Source organism: Lutjanus erythropterus, chromosome 12, assembly GCF_056507025.1.
Source record: "Lutjanus erythropterus isolate fLutEry1 chromosome 12, fLutEry1.hap2, whole genome shotgun sequence".
Taxonomy (NCBI): Eukaryota; Metazoa; Chordata; class Actinopteri; order Lutjaniformes; family Lutjanidae; genus Lutjanus; species Lutjanus erythropterus.
The window spans coordinates 695,001-713,921 of NC_139328.1; the positions used below are offsets into that span (position 1 = coordinate 695,001).

General features: G+C 43.9%; 2 protein-coding genes across 3 annotated transcripts in view; one reads left to right on the plus strand and one right to left on the minus strand.

Annotated features, from left to right (window-relative positions):
* LOC146317230 (mitochondrial inner membrane m-AAA protease component AFG3L2-like) overlaps positions 1-7,960 on the minus strand; it is a 14,781-nt gene extending 6,821 nt beyond the window's left edge. The window contains exons 1-10 of one of the 2 annotated variants that reach the window (XM_084732045.1): positions 7,714-7,960; positions 6,620-6,719; positions 5,333-5,392; positions 4,421-4,623; positions 4,138-4,290; positions 3,341-3,415; positions 1,790-1,911; positions 1,427-1,700; positions 1,079-1,216; positions 792-945 (exon numbers count right to left, since the gene is read on the minus strand). In XM_084732045.1, coding sequence (XP_084588171.1) covers positions 792-945; positions 1,079-1,216; positions 1,427-1,700; positions 1,790-1,911; positions 3,341-3,415; positions 4,138-4,290; positions 4,421-4,623; positions 5,333-5,392; positions 6,620-6,719; positions 7,714-7,803 — 1,369 coding nt within the window. In that variant the 5' untranslated portion in view covers positions 7,804-7,960. Of the gene's footprint in view, positions 1-791; positions 946-1,078; positions 1,217-1,426; positions 1,701-1,789; positions 1,915-3,340; positions 3,416-4,137; positions 4,291-4,420; positions 4,624-5,332; positions 5,393-6,619; positions 6,720-7,713 lie in introns of both variants that reach the window. The other variant, XM_084732044.1, reaches the window with a different exon arrangement.
* A 1,184-nt stretch (positions 7,961-9,144) lies between these two features.
* On the plus strand, positions 9,145-17,186 carry fastk (Fas-activated serine/threonine kinase). Its single transcript, XM_084732381.1, has 11 exons — positions 9,145-9,370; positions 11,203-12,094; positions 12,547-12,898; positions 13,104-13,291; positions 13,464-13,612; positions 13,699-13,915; positions 14,061-14,220; positions 15,016-15,107; positions 15,416-16,091; positions 16,252-16,366; positions 17,036-17,186. The coding sequence occupies exons 2-11, from the start codon at positions 11,245-11,247 to the stop codon at positions 17,120-17,122; spliced, it is 2,886 nt and encodes a 961-aa protein (XP_084588507.1). The 5' UTR covers positions 9,145-9,370; positions 11,203-11,244; the 3' UTR covers positions 17,123-17,186.
* The last annotated feature ends 1,735 nt before the right edge of the window (positions 17,187-18,921 follow it).

Here is an 18,921-nt window from a genome sequence, read left to right on the forward strand (position 1 = left end):
TCACAACTTTTTCATAGACCTACAACAATGATAAATGAAAATTAAAATGTAAAAGAAATAACTGATATTGATTTCCACAGAATTTTTTGCCAAAGTCACAGGGAGCCACTGGAGAGGAGCTGAGGAGCCACAGGTCGCAGAGCTCGGCCTTAAACCCTGGACATGTGGTCTTTAAAGGGCTTTTGAGGGGTTTCATTTTGTCAGATTGTTTTGTCAAAACAAGACATTTGAGGACGTCATCTTGGACTTTGATCAATAACTTCTAACATTTTATGGACCAAACAACTGATTGATTAGTGGAAAAATGTGTTATTATTATTTTTTTTCAATTGACAAGATTGTGACACGATGGCAGCAGCTACATCTAAGTATCATAAGGGAACGCTGTGAGTCTCTGAACTTTCCTCAAACACATTTTCCATGAAAGCCTCGCAGGAGATGAATGGATTCTGACACGCTACAGGGCTTTTAATTTGAAATTTGAGTTTGATTTAACAGCAGTAACAAACATTTAACAGGATGAACAGGATCAGAAAACAAGAAGGCTTCACAATAAATTTGACCAAATACACAATAAGAAATAGAAATAATGGCCTGTCTCTAATAGAAGCCTGCTTCTAATAAAGGCCCGGTTCTCTCTGCAGCTCAGATTATAGCGCCATCTGGCCTTGATGCAGAGTCATAACACTGTACAACAGTCAACATCATGAAATAAACTTTCCAGACACGACTTCTAAAAAAATCAAGTGTTTCAACAAAGACGCCCCCCCCCCCCGATACCCGTCACCCACCGTCCATCTCCACCAGCAGCTGGTTCAGCGTGTTCTCCTGCTCACTCTGTCCTCCAAAGTTTCCTCGTCCTCGTTTCCGTCCCACAGCGTCGATCTCGTCGATGAAGAGGATGCAGGGAGCATTCTTCCTCGCCATGACAAACAGATCTCTGACCTGCACAGGAATGATTCTCAGGTAAGAGACGCTCTTTGTCGGGCCACAGACCAAAATTTAACACAGTTTCACCCTGAGATGGTCAAATGTTAAATCAAATTTTAAGTTAGAACTTCCTGTGTGTGTTCCTCACCCTGGCAGGGCCGACACCCACAAACATCTCCAAGAACTCTGAGCCATTAACAGTGATGAACGGTACGTTGGCCTCACCGGCCGTCGCTTTGGCCAGAAGAGTCTTTCCTGTTCCTGGAGGACCCGTCAAGATGGCTCCCTACACACAACATAATAAACAATCAACAACACAAAATACACATGTTGATACACACTGAGGATCTGTTAACATGGCTCACTAGGAACAAAGAATTGTTAACTGCTGGACCCCAACCTCATCTTAAAGTCCAGTCTCCCCCCCAGGGATTTCAGGGCCCTTTCCCGTACCATGACCGTTACCTCACCTCTGGGATCTTGCCCCCTCCCTCACCTTGGGGATCTTGGCGCCCAGGTCCTGGTACTGTTTGGGGTTCTTCAGGAAGTTGACGAACTCCATGATCTCCAACTTGGCTTCCTCGCAGCCTGCCACGTCTTTGAATTTCACATCGATCTCGTCTTTCAGAATCTTTGCCGTTGTCTCACTGACGCTAAACAGCCCGCCCATCCCCCGGCCAGGACGCCCTGCCCCTGCCGGACCTCGCCGCAGCATAAACAGCAGGAAGCCAATGATGAGCACAGTGGGGAGCATGCTCAGCAGGAACGTGCTGGAGAGTAGAGACAAACATTAGATCACAAACCTATAATCAATGTAATCCAGTGCTATGGGACGTATATCACAGATGTTGTTTGTCACCCGTCGCTCTCGGTGGAGTAAACCACCGGCAGTCTGTTCTCCCCCTCGATGCCGAGCTCGTACTGAGCCGTCTCCAGGTTCCTCTCAAACGTGTCCACACTGCCGATGTTGAACCACACATACTGCTGCAAGACACAAATAACAGACTGAATCTCCTGCTTCAGTGAAGCTAAAACACATTTTACACCGGACAAAAAGTTCCACTAACAACCGCTAACATCTGGCTTTTTTTTCAACAGGATAAGCATTCAATCAGCATTCACTCACGGGTCACATGACTGTATGGCAGATTCAGGTATTTATCATCTCCAGTTCTGATGGGCAGTGATGTAAACACAACACCCTGAGGCTAATTTCACCTCTTTTCTGCAGAGGCAACGAGGGCGTTTTTCCTGTTTTGCTCCGTTTTCACAGACATGCGGCGCTTAACTCGGTTTGACTCAGTTTGTCTCGGTGCTGCAGCTCAGTCTGCAGTGGCTACTTTGAAAAACCTCTTCCTCTCTGCTCTCCTGCACACAAACCAGTTCAGTCTCCACTTCCCAGCAACACATCAGGAAAAACAGAAAGGCAAAAAAAAAAAGACATTTTCATCCAGCCAGTCGATGAAACTGAGGAAAATGAGCTACTTCCTTGAACTTGGTTTGTCTTAAGTTTGTCAGGTGGTGGTGACTCACATCTTGCACGGTCCATAGGAACCTTTTGGAAAAGGGCAGGTGCTTTCGACAAAACCCCTGGCAGGTGATTAGATGAACCATCAGTCACGTCTTACATGGGCTAAAAAAAACCGAAGTCGGCCAGAAGGAGAGTAAAAACATCTTTTCTGTTCAGTGTCATTCTTTGTTCTTCTTTCAATGAAGGAATTCTCTCCGGTTCTGATAAAACTGATACCATCACAGTATCTATGCTGACCTCTTCAGGAGCTGCCAGCGTTTGTTCCAGACGAGTCATTTCCATGGACACTTCTCGCTGTCGGTGTAAACGCCTATAGCTGCCAGTAGCTCCTCCAAGGAGGCTGACTGGCTCGCAGTGCCTCTGGTGCGCACACAAACGGAAGACTTAGAGCCTGGCGAGATGGATTCTTGTGTGATCTCATGAATCCAGCCGCCTCACACTGAAATGCTGGAGTAAATACCTCCCAGCTGAATCTGACTGTCGAGTGATGAGCTGGTGACTGCGTCTGTCTGACCAGAGCGACCTGACAGGCCTAATAAAGATTGTTTATTCTGGGGGAGCACGAGCGTAACTGTAAATCAGATCTTTGATTATTCATGGTAAAACAGTTACTGGACAGATCTGAACTCTGTGAATCTTTGAACTGTTGATGGAAAGGACAAACCAGAGATCCTGGGAGACAGAATGATGCATTCATAGTTTTATCAGTATAATATAGTTTTGATCAATAACACCAAGTAAGTAAAAGAAACAAAGACATTCCAAAATATTGAGTAATTTATTAACTTTAGCAGACTTTGACATAACAGAAGCAGTAAATTAAACACATAAAAACTTTGACAGTGAAGTTAAAAAGTGATTTTAGCTTCTGAAACTCACCCCGTCCACCGGTGTCTTCCCAGGAGAGAAAACTACTTTGACATAACGCTTGTTGACCACCTCTAACCGGTCCACCTGAAGGATAAAACACTGCACTGTAAAACTACTGAACGCCTTCAGCACAAACACTCAAAATGAGCCCAATATATACACAACATAAAATCAATAAATAAACAATCCTAAACTTTTTCTGTGCATGTCCCCGCTTTCAGAGGCTGAAAAAAGTTGGCACCCCAACCCCACAACTTTTATCAATCATTAACAACATTTGGGGGTGGAACTGCTAAAAAAGGATTTAAGGGTTTAGCAGGACAGAATCAGAAAACTCTTGTTTCTTTATTTCCCCTAAATAAATCATAATCATTCAACTTTGTTTCACTCTGTGTTTGTCCCCTGACCCTCCGTGCCCCTCAGTTTGGGAACCACTGGGTTAAAGAGTGTGAGTCAGACTGGAGTCAAAGAAGTCAGATTAATAAAATTAATAATGTTCCATTTTCACAAAATTAATAAATTCAGATTAACACAGCAGAATAACTCGCATGAACAAAATCTTTTAACAAGACTTAAAAAAGAAATGTGTGACTTTGGTTCTGAAAGGCCCTGACAATCAAAGTTAATAATTATTATTAATAATTATTACTTATCATTATTATTACAGTTATTATTATTATTATTATTATTATTATTATTATTGGTATCAGCAGCAGAGTCATATTTTGAGAATCAGATTTAATGATATTAAATTAAACTGACAACAGGATGTGATTAAGGTGATGACATCAGAGCGTTGTCCTCACCACTCCTTTGGACAGGTAGCTGTTGACAAAGTCCTTCCAGGTGACCTCTCGTCCTCCGTCCCTGAAGAAGAAGTAATAGGTGACGGTCGTCCAGAACGCTGCACCGCTCAGGAAGTACATCCGAAACTCTTTATCATCCCAGGGGATGTCACCCTGAAACAAACACGAGCTGACGTCACACACACACACACACACACACACACACACACACACACACACACACACACACACACACACCTGCACAGGTGGAAATGAACTGATCTGCTTCTCCACCCACACTCACCTTCTGCAGACGGCTGTACCAGTGGGAGTCCTCCCTACGGCCTCCTCGTTTCCCACCTCCTCCTCCTCCTGCTCCTCCTCCTCCTGCTCCTCCTCCTCCTCCTGCTCCTCCTCCTCCTGCTCCTCCTCCTCCTCCTCCTCCTGCTCCTCCTCCTCCTTCACCTGGACGTCCAGAGGCTCTCTGAGCACTGGCAGGTTTGGCTTCTGAGAACAGAGTGAACAATCATTTCTTACCATTTTCTCATGTTTTCTGGAGCAAATAACTAATCGATTATTGGAAAAATTACTGGCAGATTAATCACTAGTTGAAAAACAGGCTCAAACATATGAATGTACGTCTGTGCACTTCACCTGTCTTCACGTTTGGACCTATTTTTAAAGACTGTTAAAACCCAATTAATTAATCAATTAATTGGGCAAATGATCAAGAGATTAATCAACAACGCTAACTACAAAGTTAAAACATCACATTGTTTGCGAACTAATTTATCTAAAACGTTAAAACGTGATGTTGTTTGCTAAAAAGTTAACAAAAAGTTAGACTGTCTGCTAGCTAACTCAGTTAAAAGGTTACTAACTCACCTGTTCACCTGTGGAATGTTTCAAACAGATGTTTGGGACATTCCACAACTTTCACAGTCTTTTGTTGCTCCTGTCCCAACAGAATGACTGAATATTTACAAAAATCAATAAAGTTTATCTTAAATATCTTAAACTGAATGTAGGTGGAAAAGTTTTTACAAATCATTTCATCCTGTTTTTGCCACAATCCTCCAACTCTTTAGGAAGCAGGGTTGTACAAGGACCCATGGAAGGAGACGTGTTTGTAAGTTTGGAACAAGCTAAATAAAGTTTTATATTAAATTTCTAAGACTGTGAAACACCAGGTCATGTCAGTAGTTGCTGTTTGTACCTTTGGCTGCTTCTGTGTTTTTTGGAGCTTTCTGACCTTCTGGAAAATATTTCTCAAAACCTGAAAAGAGAGAAAAAAAACACACTGAACACATCTGTACTTGTGAGGACACTCAAGGCCAAATCACACTGCAGGCTTCAGAATAACTCAGCAAAGTGACAAACGTTTCATGGAGGAGACGAGCGTCTGTCGGTTTCAGACAGATATTTTAGTCAGATAACTGTTCAGTACCATCAGGATTTATCATCAGAAAGGTTTGAAATCAGTCGGCACTTCACACACGATCCCCCTCCCTCCTCTCTGCTGTCTCTCTCTCTCTCTAGATCTTCATAGTTATAATTAATCGACACGGAGTAATTAAGTATTTAAAAGTACACAAATAGGACTTGGATCAAAAAAATAAATAAATAAAACACACACCACCATACTGTAAAGTAATATTATGTTTCATGATCATAAAACGTTTTTATATCAAGTCGGCACATCTATCCATATTCGCACGCTCTCTCCCTCCCTCGCTCTCTGCTGCGAGTAGTTTTTTTTTTTTCCCTTACAGGTGGAGCTAAAGCTCAACCAGCACTCGCTCCTCATGTCCATGCCTTTTTTATTCCATTTAACTCTCACCAAACACAAACTGCAGCTGCAGATAAAAAAGTCCTGGTCCTCATTTCATGCTCTAAAATTGAAACAAGTTCGGAGTGCGAGCATCAAGTCAGTTTGACGAGCATCGAGATGCTTTCAGTGTGTCTTCTGCCATTTAGAACAAGGGGTGCACTTCAAAACGTGAGTGTCAGACACCTTTAGTGCGTTTTGGCCTTCAGGGTCTGAACACTAAAGTGAACTGATGTATGTCTGTGTGCTCCACATGTTTGGACTGTGTTTCAAGTCTTTCCTGTAACGATTCTTTTCATTACAAATTAATCTGTTGATCATTTCCTTGATTAATTAATTAATTGTTTGGTTCATAAAATGGTGAAAAATATCAGTGAGTTTTTCCCAAAGCCCATATGACATCCACAAAAACCAGAGAGAAACTAGAAAATATTCACATTTAAGAACTGAACTCATAAAACTCTGAATTTTTCCATATAAAATTACTCAAACAGCTTAAGTGATTATCAAAATGGTTGGCAATTAATTTTATATCTGATTAATAATTAATTACTTGATTAATCACTGCAGTTGTGCTTCAGTGAACTTTGATACTGTGTTGATTTTGAAGCCCCTGTGGACAAAAGTGGTTGTGTTTCCACCAAAATGACCACAAAATATAAAATGATGCCGTACCTTTAGGAGGTCTGGAGCTCAGTCTCCTGTATGCTCCCAACAGGTCACTCAGCAGGCTCCTCCCACTGTCCACCTGTCCCACTGCACTCGAACAGGTCACCTGATCAATGAGACAAGTGTTTCCGGCATTCAGCCAATCAGCAGACTGGTTTCAATAAACACATTTTTCACTGAAGTCGTCAGAGAAACTTTTGAGATCGTATTTTATTTATCTCAGCTCAAGTTTTATGCATCTGCCTCTTGGTATGAACTGAACAAGCGCATCCAATTCACACAAAGAACCCCCTTTAAAACAGAGGAGGGAGACCCCTACAGGACGGACAGGGAACACGTGCTAAATACACCTGAGCTGCAGCTAGCTCAGTCGATTACTTTCTCAATTAATAAAGTACTAATTGTTTGGTCCATAAAATATCAGAAAATGGTAAAAAAAAAAAAAAAAAAAAAAAGAATCCTGTCACAATCTTGTCAGTTGAAAAATAGGTCCAAACAGGTGGAGCACACAGATGTGATTTGTGACAGGAACAATTAATCAATTAATTGTTTCGAGTCATTAGAAAAGTCTTCTTAAATGTGAATATTTTCTGGTTTCTTTACTCTTCTTTGACAGTAAACTGAATATATTTGAGTTTGTGGACAAAACAAGACTTTTGAGGACATCATCTTGGACATTTTTCAACATTTTCTGACACCTGCTTGACCAAACAACTAATTTATCAGTGGCAAAAATGCCTGACAGGTTAATCAATGATTAAAATAATTAGTTATAAGTTAATAAATATTAGAAATATCCCTCAACCTTTGACAAGTGTGTGACAGGATTAATCAATCGATTAATCGATTAAACAGTGACAATAATCGTTAGTTGCAGCTCTCATCTTCCAAACTGTCGATCAATTACTGACCGATGCCTGAGCCAATGACAGAGCTGCTAACTTGACACAAGTGAGTTTTCCTGCCTGACACACACACCACAGACCGTCTGTGGTTAAGCGGGACGGTTCTGACCTGTCAGCGGCTCTGAGGGTCACTCTCAGCGGTTTGTTTTGGCCGCTGTCCCGCTGTTAGCACAGTTAGCATGTGTTGTAACGTACCAGTCTGGCCGGAGCATTGGAGGGCAGCAGCAGCCGGAGGAGACTCCTGCACACCGGGCCGGAGGACAGCCGCAGGTAGCGGTGAGCCATCCTGTCTGTGACCGACACCTGACACCGACCGACCGTGGCAGAAAACACACCTGTACCAGCCTCTAAACACGACCCTGCTTCAATATTTCTGTTCTGTAATCACACTGATCCGCCATCTTTACTGCGACTGTTTCCTCTCACTCTTCTTCTTCTCCTGTGAGCTGTTACTGCAGCCTGTAGCCGCTCTGCCTCCACCTGCTGACAACTGCTGGTACTGCACCATCTGCATTTATACTGTCAATCTCATTATTAAATCTAATAAACCCATTTCTACTCACTAAATCATCCGAAACTATCATATATGATATGTGTTATGTATATAAACTATTCTATTTACTCATGAAACAAAAACAATTAAGATGAGATAAGATACAATAAACAGTAAAGAAAATATAAAAAATAGGAACAATTGAAACAAGAGGAACCCAAGTTCAAGTTGTTTATTGTCATTTCCATGTACAGAGTATATGGGAATAAACAGTAATAATACAGTAATACAGTATGAAATATGCACAGTATTATATAATTGATTAATTGATTCGACATGCTGGTTATTGATGTATTTAATGATATTTGATGATTTTTGTTTTGTTTTAGACTGTTCTTTTCTGTAATATGCTCCTTTGTTGTAGTAGTTTGATTTTATTTTTGTAGTATGTGATTTGTTATAGTCTGATTTCAATGTGTTTTTCTATGTTTAGCATTTTCAGAAATACTTTGATTTGGGAATATTTACAGTGTACATCATATACATATATATATATTTATACTTTATATTTATTCTAAATATAATTATAATTATAATGATAAAAGTACCTTATATTGTTATATTATATTGTAATCCAAAATATTCTATATAATAATATAACCAAGCAGTAATGTAGTGATATTTTGAAGTGTAATATATGTGTACATACAGATGAGCCGACAGGGGGCGCTGTGTGAACCGTCCACAGACTATAACAGAACTAGACGGAGCTTTACTGCTCAGCACTGCCGCCAATTTTTTCCCAGTGGCCACTCGCGGTATTACAACGATAATTTCCCACCGGCTTAAAAATCATGTTCCCCATAGACTACCATTATAACAGAGGCATCTATAAAGCTGTTGACAGAAAACCTCGAACTGTAAACAAACTCAGTTATGACTCTTTCTGTGATTAATCTTTGATCCATGAAGGTTTCTATGTTTGTTAAATTTCGCCCCGAGCCGAAATCATCATGTGCAATATTATCACAAGGTAAAGTCTGTGGGCGGGGGGGGGGGGGGGGGGGGGGGGTGTTAGGCGTGGGGATACTACTGCGCATATTCATTGGGCCGTATAACCAGGAAGTAAACGCGGAAGCTAGAAAACTTTATCGACGTATGCGCCAGGCGAGCAGCTCTGATTGGACTGAATGGACGCCATGTTTGCGTTCAATATCTAGTTTATTCTGATATATCTGTGGGCCCGTCTCTCCTCCAGGTGCATGCCGGGTACAGAGGATGGAGTGTGCGGCTGACCGCTGACTGTCTCCCCGCTGAAGCGTCACTGTGAGCGGCCTGCAGCTGTTACACAGACATGAGGTAAAGTCACCGGAATGAGCCGCTAACAACCCGGGTTATCACCGGAGGACACACTGATGCTAACAGGCTAACAGCTAACACATCAGCTGCTGGAGGAGCCCAGTTCACAGTTAGCGTAGCATGTAGCCTCTGTTAGCTTCATGGTGCCAGTCTGTGTGACTGTTAGCTCAAATGCTAACTGTCAGCTAGCAGCTGTTAGCTGGACTGACAGACAGAAAGAGACACGGCAGGGACGTCAAATGATTCATGACGTCATCGTGTTTATCTGACACATGAAGTGACGTAACTGACACCGCAGCGGGACGTTGAAGCGGCTAATAAGCCGGCTATATGCTAACGTGTTAGCATGAGGGCCTCTGAGGGCAGCTGACAGGTGTGTGTGAGTGAGAGAGAGCAGCTGTCAGGTCGAGTTGATCGATTGATTGATTGATTGATTGATTGAATGATCAGAAAGTTGATCGCTTGTGGTTCTGAGGTGCTGGTGAAGTTAAACCCTCAGACTAGTTCTGCTAGGAGGATTTTTTCTTTAATATGAACTCAAGTGTTACTTACTTTACCTGGAGCTTTTGATCGGTTGTTATTGATTATTTTCATTATCGATTAATCTGTCAATCATTTCCTCCATTAATAATTTAATTAATCCTGTCACAACCTTGTCATAGTTTGAAAAATACGTCCAAATGTGGAGGACATGGACATAAGTCTGTTTCCCCCACATGTTTGCACCGATTTTTCAACTTTGGACATATTTTTCAAGTGTCTGTTTCTTTATTAATTAATTTGTTGATCATTTTATTGATTAATTACATGTTTGGGTTGATTTTTTAAACTTTGATAAGATTAAAAAATCAGCCCAAACATGTAGTGTGCTCAGACATGCTTCCATGCATTCCACGCTTGAACCAATTTGTCATGTTTCCTGTAACAGTTATTTTCTTTATCAATTAATTTTCTCCATTAATCAGTTAGTTGTTTGGTCCCTGTCAGAGAGGAGTAAAGAAACCAGAAAATATTCACCTTTAAGAAAGTAAAATCAGAGAACTTGGACTTTCTTTCAAAAAATTACTGGAATCGGTTATTCCATTATCAGAATAGTTGGCAATTCATTCAGTAATTGATTAATTATTGCAGCTTTAATCAAAACCACTCAAAGCAGCAGCAGCAGTAGTCCTGGTGTGTGATGTCGTTCTGGTGGATCTGTATAAATGCTGTGTTCAAGTTGTCGTCAGAGGTCAGAATTTCCTAGTTGAAATTTCCAACTTCCGACCTCAAAGCGTCCCAGGAGCACGACGTCAAAAGTAAACAAAAATGTGGCTGATTGGGACGAATTGAGGGTCTGAGCGTTCTCTCAGTGGAACCATCAGCTGTGCATCCTCCTCGCTGTAACAACACAGTGGAGGAAAGAACGATGCGTTGTCGACACTTAATAATCCTGGTGATATATTTGAGGCCTCGGTTTACATATAGAACAGATTTTACTACATGATAGTTTGTATTATTGTAGGCTTCAGGGTCATTGTTGTGTGACGTCAGACAACTTCTTCATGAAGTCGGAGGAGATGGATTTGCCCCGAGTTCACAAGTAGGAATTTTGAGTGACGTACTCTTGTAGTCCATCATGAGAATGTGGTGGTGAGACCGTTTTGATTAGACCGGGATTATCAAAGTAATTGCTGATTAATTTAATAATTAATTAATAGTCGATTATTGGATTAATCATTGTAGCTCTAGTTTGAATTCTGGACTGATTTGTTCAGCTGATATTTAATACCTTCTTCTTCTCTCCTCCTCCCTCCTTCCTCCTCCTGCTCTGCCTGCTCTTTCTCCTGTAGGAGTGCTGTGTTGTTGCCTCGGGGCGTCCTGGCTGTTGGACTATGCTGTGTTTGTCCACTGGGTGGTGCCTCCTGAGCCGAGCTCTCCGCCTCCCTCCCTGCCCCCCTCGCCCCGCTGCTCCGTCTGTCGTCATGTACACCACCCGCCTCTACAGCACTGCGGGGGGAGGAGGAGGAGGAGGAGGAGGAGGAGGAGGCGGCGGCGGCGGAGGAGGCGTGGTCAAACAGGGGCGACGAGCGGGGCTGGCAATGCTGGAGGCACCCCACCCCCCTCACCCCCACCTCCCCCACCACCCGGCCCCGCCTCCCCCCACCTACCCAGTGTACCAGGGCCGGCCTGACGCCCACCGAGGAGCACACTTCCACCACCACTACCATCCCCACCCCCACCCGCAGCCCGCCCACCTGGCCCCTCCCCCACTTCCCCCACACTACCAGCACCATGCCCACTTCCACGCGTATGGAGGGGGCGCTCTGGCCGGAGGGGCGACCGGCAGCAGCAGCAGCAGCAAGAAGAAAACATGGAACTTCATCCACGAGAAGATGAGCTACGACACGTTCTTCACCATGAAGCGTCTGATCGAGCGCTCACGTCGTCCTGATGAGGTGCTGCGCTGGGTCACGCAGAACCCCGCCAAGATCTCCCACAACCACTACCCCGTCGCCCTGCAGAAGATTGGACAGCTGCTGCAGGCCACACCTCCGCCACGAGACGGAGGGGACGACGCAGACGGCGAGGCTGCCGGAGGAGGAGGAGCAGCAGAGGGTGGAGATGCGCGGCAGATCCTGGAGCATCAGGACTTTCAGACACTCTGTAATGCCATTGTCAACGACTGCGCCAAGTTCGACAACTTCAGCATCGTCAACTGTCTGTACGCTGTCGCCGCACTCGGTGAGTCCATCATCGTATACGATTAATCTGCCGATCATTTAATTGATTAATCGATGAATTAATCCTGTCACTGTCTTGTCAGAGTTTGAAAGAGAGGTCCAAAGATAGACGTACATCCATGCGCTCCAAAAGATTGTATATATTTTTCAAGTGTTTCCTGTAACTCTCATTTTCTCTGTTAACTGTCCCTGTCAGAGAAGAGTAAAGAAACCAGAAAATACTCATATTTAAGAAGGTGAAATCAGAGAATTTAGACTTTTTTCTTTAAAAATATGACTCAGACTGATTAATTGATTATCAAAAACATTGATGATTCATTTTATAATTGATTAATAGTTGATTAATCATTGCAACTTTACATTAGAAAAAAAATACAGAGAGGTGAACGGGTCTACTGACAGTGGGAAAAGGCTCACTTGTTCTGGTGTTTGTGATGTGTGGTGTCTCTTCAGGTCTTCCCAGTGACTCTCAGGTGGTCCAGGTGTTGGAGGCGGAGTCTCAGTCCAGACTGAACCAGTTTAACCAGAAGGATGTGTCCATGGTGTTCAGCTCCAGCATGAAGCTCCACCCAGGCAGCCAGCACCCACTGACCGAAGCTTGCCTGGCCGGCCTGGAGAAGAACCTGGAGCGAGAGCGCCACCCGCAGACGCTCTTCCTGCTGCTCCTCTACTACAGAGTCAAGTGGCGTCTTCTGCAGCCACAGGAACCTGCTGCTGCTGTTGCTGCAGGGGGCGCTAATGCTGCCACAGCCACCAGTAACACTAATAACACGCCTCCAAACCCTGAACAACTGCTTGCCAACAGGTCAGAAACACGTCCTGATGTTCACGTCACACACCGTGACCTTTACATTTCACTTTAAATTACAGTCATGTACACTGCAGATTAAAGTAAGGTTGAATAAATAAAAATTATGGTGATCATAAAGAGTTTTTGTTTCATAGTGAATCAGGTTTGATCTGTGTATATTTATGACTTGTGTCTCTTTGTCTTCATCTTTGTCTCTCAGGAAGATCTTGCGTCTGGTCAAACACACCCTGGCGAGTGTCAGTGGTGTCCGTGACCAGGAGATGGCGCTGTTGGATGAGATGTTGGCAGCGTGTGCTCGGGAGGCGAGCAACAAGAGTCTGGAGTTGATCTTCAGCTCTCACCTGTTCTACCAAAACAGACAGGAGAGGTTCATCAGCAGCCTGGCAGGTAAAGTTCAGCGGACAAACGACACAGAAACTGTCCACAGCTGATCTGCTGATGATGTTTAACTGGTTACCGTAACGATCAGGTTGTATTTCTTCACAGCTCTGTGGGAAACAGACTGTGACTCCATGTTTTCTGTGGTGGTCATGTGACCTGTTGTGTTGCTGTCTGACAGAGGAGTTGCCGAAGAAGGTGGACAGCATCACTCCGTACACGATGGCGCTCATTGCCAAATACATCGCTCGCCATCGGCTGAGAGAGACTCGCCTGCTGGACACCATCGCAGACTTCCTGGTGAAGAAGGCAGAGTACCTGGACAGTAAGGTGAGGACTGGACAGTACGGTAGGATGGGAAGGTAAGGTGAGGACTGGATGGTAAAGTGAGGACAGGTGTCTCTGTGTTTCCTCAGGTGATCCAGAAGCTGGTGTTCCCGTTCAGCAGGATGAGTTACCGTCCGTCCAATGAGCAGCAGTTCTTCTCTCGGCTGGAGGAGGTGGTGGAGCTGAAGGCGCTCAGCTCGCCGCTCGCCACCGTCAACATCCTCATGTCCCTGTTCCAGCTGGGACATTTTCCTGGCCTGGTGCTACACCGTGTCTTCTCCTCCGCCTTCATCAGCAACGTCACAAGTACGTCCAACCCATTACTGTCTCGCTCCCAGTGTCCCCAGCACACTGTGGAGAGTTAGTCGCATGAGAACAGGAAACATTCTGAGACACAGTTTAAAGTCCAGGTGTGTTTCTTTGTTTTTGACCTCTTTCCTCGCCACCACAGACAGTCCATACGCTCTGATTGTGCGGCGGTACCTCTCTCTACTGGATGCTGCTGTGGAACTTGAGTACCGTGATTACACCGGACCGCGACTGCAGGACGCCCACAAGGTGCTGATGTTTGACCACGCCCTGACTGCTGATGAGGTCAACCGCAAGTACAGGTGACACACACACACGGTATAGATTTTTTCTGACCGCAGTGACAAAGCAACATATTACCGCAGGCTGGTAGTTTACTGCACTAGCCTTAATAATTACGTTTTATTGGGCTTAATTGAAGCACCCTGTCGTTAGCGTAGCTCCTTTAAGGAAGAGGGCAGTGTGTCAGTGTTTGCAGCGTGCAGAATGAAGCGGAGCGAGCAGCAGACTGACGGTGCTGCTCAGAAACTTAAACTCAGCAGTCAGTGTGGCAGTAAATGTACAGTTCAGGTTCATAAACTCTGCAGCTTCTCAACACCAAGACAATCTGTGTGTTGTTCCCCAACTGCTGGAGACGTGAGCTTAGAGTAAGCTAAGCAGAAAAGGCTAATGTTAAGCTAATACTAACCTTAGCATTGTACCTTTGTAACTTGGGCTCAATGCAATTGTGTCTCCCTCAGAAGTTTTGTGTTCAGCCTTGAACTGCAGCGTCATCTTGGAGACGTGCTGAAATAAATGCACTGAATGTCCTCCGTTGTTATTCATCCATCTCTCCATGTTGAAAACAGTTGTTAGCTGGCAGTCCTAATATGTCCTGGGTTGAGTCTGCTGACCAATCAGCAGTTGTGTTCATGACTTGATTCATCAGTGAATTAATAGATCAATGAGCTGATCTCAACGCGTGATTGATGAAAAGTCTCTTAGTTGCTTATTTATCAGTATTTCAGGTCTAACCAATCAGGAAGCAGTACCAACTTAACACTGCCTCGGTATCAAGAGTCAGTTCTTAGTGGTTCTGATGAGTCTGTGTCTGTCAGTTATAAAGGTCTGGTGGCCGAGGCTCTGAGACAGCTGGTCGGAGAACAGAACTACAAGCAGGATGAAGTGCTGCCCCCTGGATACTACACAGGTACTTTATTACCAAAAAAACACAATATGATATGAACATTTTATGGTATCTGAAGTATATAAACGCAAACAAAGAATCTCCTACTGATGCAGACTGATAATGCTGTGATTGGCAAATATCGGCCCAATATATTGATCACCTGACTGTGAGCGTATCACTATGACAACAGACATGGTTGTTCAGGACTGTTTATCAATATTGTAGTTGTATCCAAGTTTAAGATTTTAATCTGAATTTTGTAATCTGATCACTCACTCTCTGTTGTATTCTGATTACTTTCTGTTGTAATCTGATTACTCTGTCTCCAGACTTTGTGCTGTGGATCGACAGTTCTGGTCGGGTTCTGCCCATCAGGACCGGACCTGGTCTGGCTCTTGGCGTTGGTCCTCCGTCCTGCATCGCTGTGGCGACCAAACCAGCTGACAGTGGCGTTGCCGTGGTGACATCAGAGTTCCAGAAGTTCTCTCCCTTCTCGGTTCTGGAGGAGGGTCCGGAGCAGGCCTGTCAGGGGGGTGAGACCAGGCCCTTCCTGCCCCACCACATCCGCAGTACGGCAGGGGCTGTGGCGGCGCCCTCGGGGCCCCCGCGGCCCGGGACAAACGGTGGGCCCCTGGACTATGGGCCGTACTACGTCCCTTCAGCGGAGTTCTACTCTGGTCTGGCTAAGGAACAGTCTCTGGAGAGCCAGGACTCGTCCACACTCAGCAGCCCCCCCTCTGATGGCCTGGCCCCGCCGGGGACCCAGGGACCCGCAGGGGCCACGGCCCCGGACTCTCTTTTCCAGTTCTCCATTGGAAAGATCCTGGAGGATGACGGGGGGGCGGGGGGACAGGGAACGGACTGCGAGCTGCCCGGGTTCTACGAGGGAGTGACGTACGCAGAGGGGTCTGGGGCCGACAGGGGGCCCCCATCACCTCCACAGCTCCACCCTCCCAACAGAGCTGAGCCAGAGAGTCCCCCAACGGACCAGAGACAGATCAGACGGTGAGACCAAACAACTGATCGATTAATGGAGAAAACAATCAACAAATTTATCAATAAAGAAAATGATCTTTACAGGAAAGACTTGAAAAACAGGTCCAAACATGTTGAGGACACAGTATAAGTTAATCAATAACAGATTAATCGATGATGTTGTCTGCAGGGTCATCATGTCGGTTAATGATAAGTGGCATTACTGTCACAACTCTGAGGTCCTGGTGGGTTCGCGGGCAATGAGGGACCGACACCTGAGGCTGCTGGGATACATCATTCTGCAGGTCAGCAAACACACACACACACGGTCACTCGTCTCCTCATCCTGTTGCTATGGTTACTCAGTTACCTGAAGGTTCTGAAATGTTTCCATAGTAACGATTAGTCAATCCCCAAATTTAAATGGATGTATTTTCATTGGTCACCAGACTGAAACAGTATGCAGGCTACCAGCTGGCTAACTTTAGCCAGGTTCTACTCAGTCGGTGTGTGAACTGTTGTTTTTGTCGTGTTTTGGTTCAGATGTTAAAATGTGAACACAAACTAACACCAGTACTTTTCTCTGAAAACACTAAACTGAACGGCAGATCTGAAATCAGCAGAGATAGCTGTTAGCTGTTAGCAGGCAACAGAGTTAATGGAGGTAGCAGCTAATGAACTGATACAGCTAACAGCTAATAGAGCTAACAGAGATAATAGAGATAACAGCTAATGAAGCTAACAGCTAATAGAGATAACAGCTAACGGAGCTAATGGAGATAAATATGATAAATAGAGATAATAAATATATTTATGTAACCACGAAAAGTAAAGAAACGGTAGAGACAGTTTTTCAGGACACAGCTCTAAGAGTGTTTTTACAGGTGTGTTTCTCCACCTGTTCAGTGAGACCATGTGACTTAGACAGGGCGGAGCTTCAGTTTGTCATGTGACCTGTTTGTGTCCCCTGTCAGCTGCCATACCACGAGCTGGAGAAGCTGAACGGCATTGAGGAGGTGAAGCAGTACCTGCACAAGAAGCTGCTGGACGTCCCGTTATGACGCTCTGTGTGTGTGTGTGTGTGTGTGTGTGTGTGTGTGTGTGTGTGTGTGTGTGTGTGTGTGTGTGTGCGCGCGCACGTGTGTGATGTCATGGCTGCTGTCTGTGATTCTGGGGTCGACTCGGGGTCAGAGGTCAGCAGTTTGTTCCTCTGATTCAGACCACAGCTGCAACTAACAATTATTTGATCAAGTAAAGTGATCATGTTTATTGATCAATTGGTCTGTCAGACATCAACAAAACTTCTGAAGGCAACATTTTTATAAACCCAGCCATCAGTTGATCAACACATGAATCAATAAGTAAATAATGTCAGGTTGCAGCTGTTCACATTAATGTGTTGATGGACTCCGACTCCCATCAGGCTGTGCAGCTTTTAAAGGACCTGTCCACTCATTTCTGACCATCTTCCAAATCAAATTAATATGTTTTCACATTGATCTCCTTCCTTCGGTGCATTTCTGTAAAAATCATTTTTAAACACGCATCAACCAAACTCTGTTCACTTTTCAATGGATTTAAAGAAAAACATGTTTTATTCATTAATTCATTTCATCAAAAATAGGTCCAATGTTGAAAAATATTTTTTATATATGTGTGTATATATATGTTGTTTTTTTCCCCCAATATTTTACAAGATTGTGGTGGGTCAATTAACCAATTAATCAATAAAATGATCAACAGATTAATTGATTAAGAAAATAGTTGTTACAGGAAATACTTGGAAAATAGGTTGAAATGTGAAGCACACAGATGTATGTCTGAGAGGGTTTTTGGGTTTTTTTTTCAACCTTTGGCAAGATTGTGAAAGGATAAATTAATCAGTTAGTTGAGAAAATGTTCAACAGATTAATTGATAAATTAATAAAGAAAAGAATTGTTGAAAAATTGAAAAATTGGTCCAAAGATGTGGATGTCTGTGTGCCCTATTTTTCAACTTTGGAGAAGATAGTGACAGGATTAATTAATCAATTAATTGAGAAAATGATTGACAGATTAATGGATAATCTGTAATCTGTAAACAGATGTTAAAGTTTCCCATGTCCCTGAATGCACCCACAAAGTTTGTTTTGGAACGTGGTCAGCAGGTCCTTTAACGCATCATTGTGTTCGCTGTGATCTGATTGGTCGCTGTGTGGATGAACAAACATATCTTTTTGGGGTTGGGGGGTTGTGGGCGGTGCTGGGAGGAGGGTGGGAGAGTCCCTTTTTATAAAATTTGGTAACCATGGTAACGATGGTGATGATGATGCATGTGTGGAACTTGACAGTTTTATAAAACCAGATGAGTTGAATTTTTCTGTGGTGAGAGCAGCAGAGGCTGATGGGTACTGTAGTTCTCTGTGAGTGCACACGGCTAGGTGAGGGAGGGAGCAGGAAGAGGAGGGACTGTTGCTACGGTGATATGTGTGTGTATGTGTGTGAGTGTGTGCGTGTGCCAAAGGCCAGCTTGAGTCTGATGTGTGGGTGAATATTGTTGGGGTCAGAGGTCAGATTATTTATTTGTGTATCAGGTGACGGATGGACAGACGGACAGAAAGAAGCTTGTTTATATTCTATAAATCTATTAATTCAAATGTCTATAAAACCTGAAACCAAACTGCACTCGTGTCTGTCTTCTCTTTTCACTGAAACTTTCTGTCACTCATCATGAATGAGCTTGTCTGACTGTCAAACTGCTGGACAAAGACCGAACAGTTTTATTTATTTTTAGTTTGTTTCCAGAGTGGGTTTGATTGTTTGACTTTAGTTTTTATTGTTTAAAAACATTTCATTTATGCCGTTTCATCTTGCAACATCT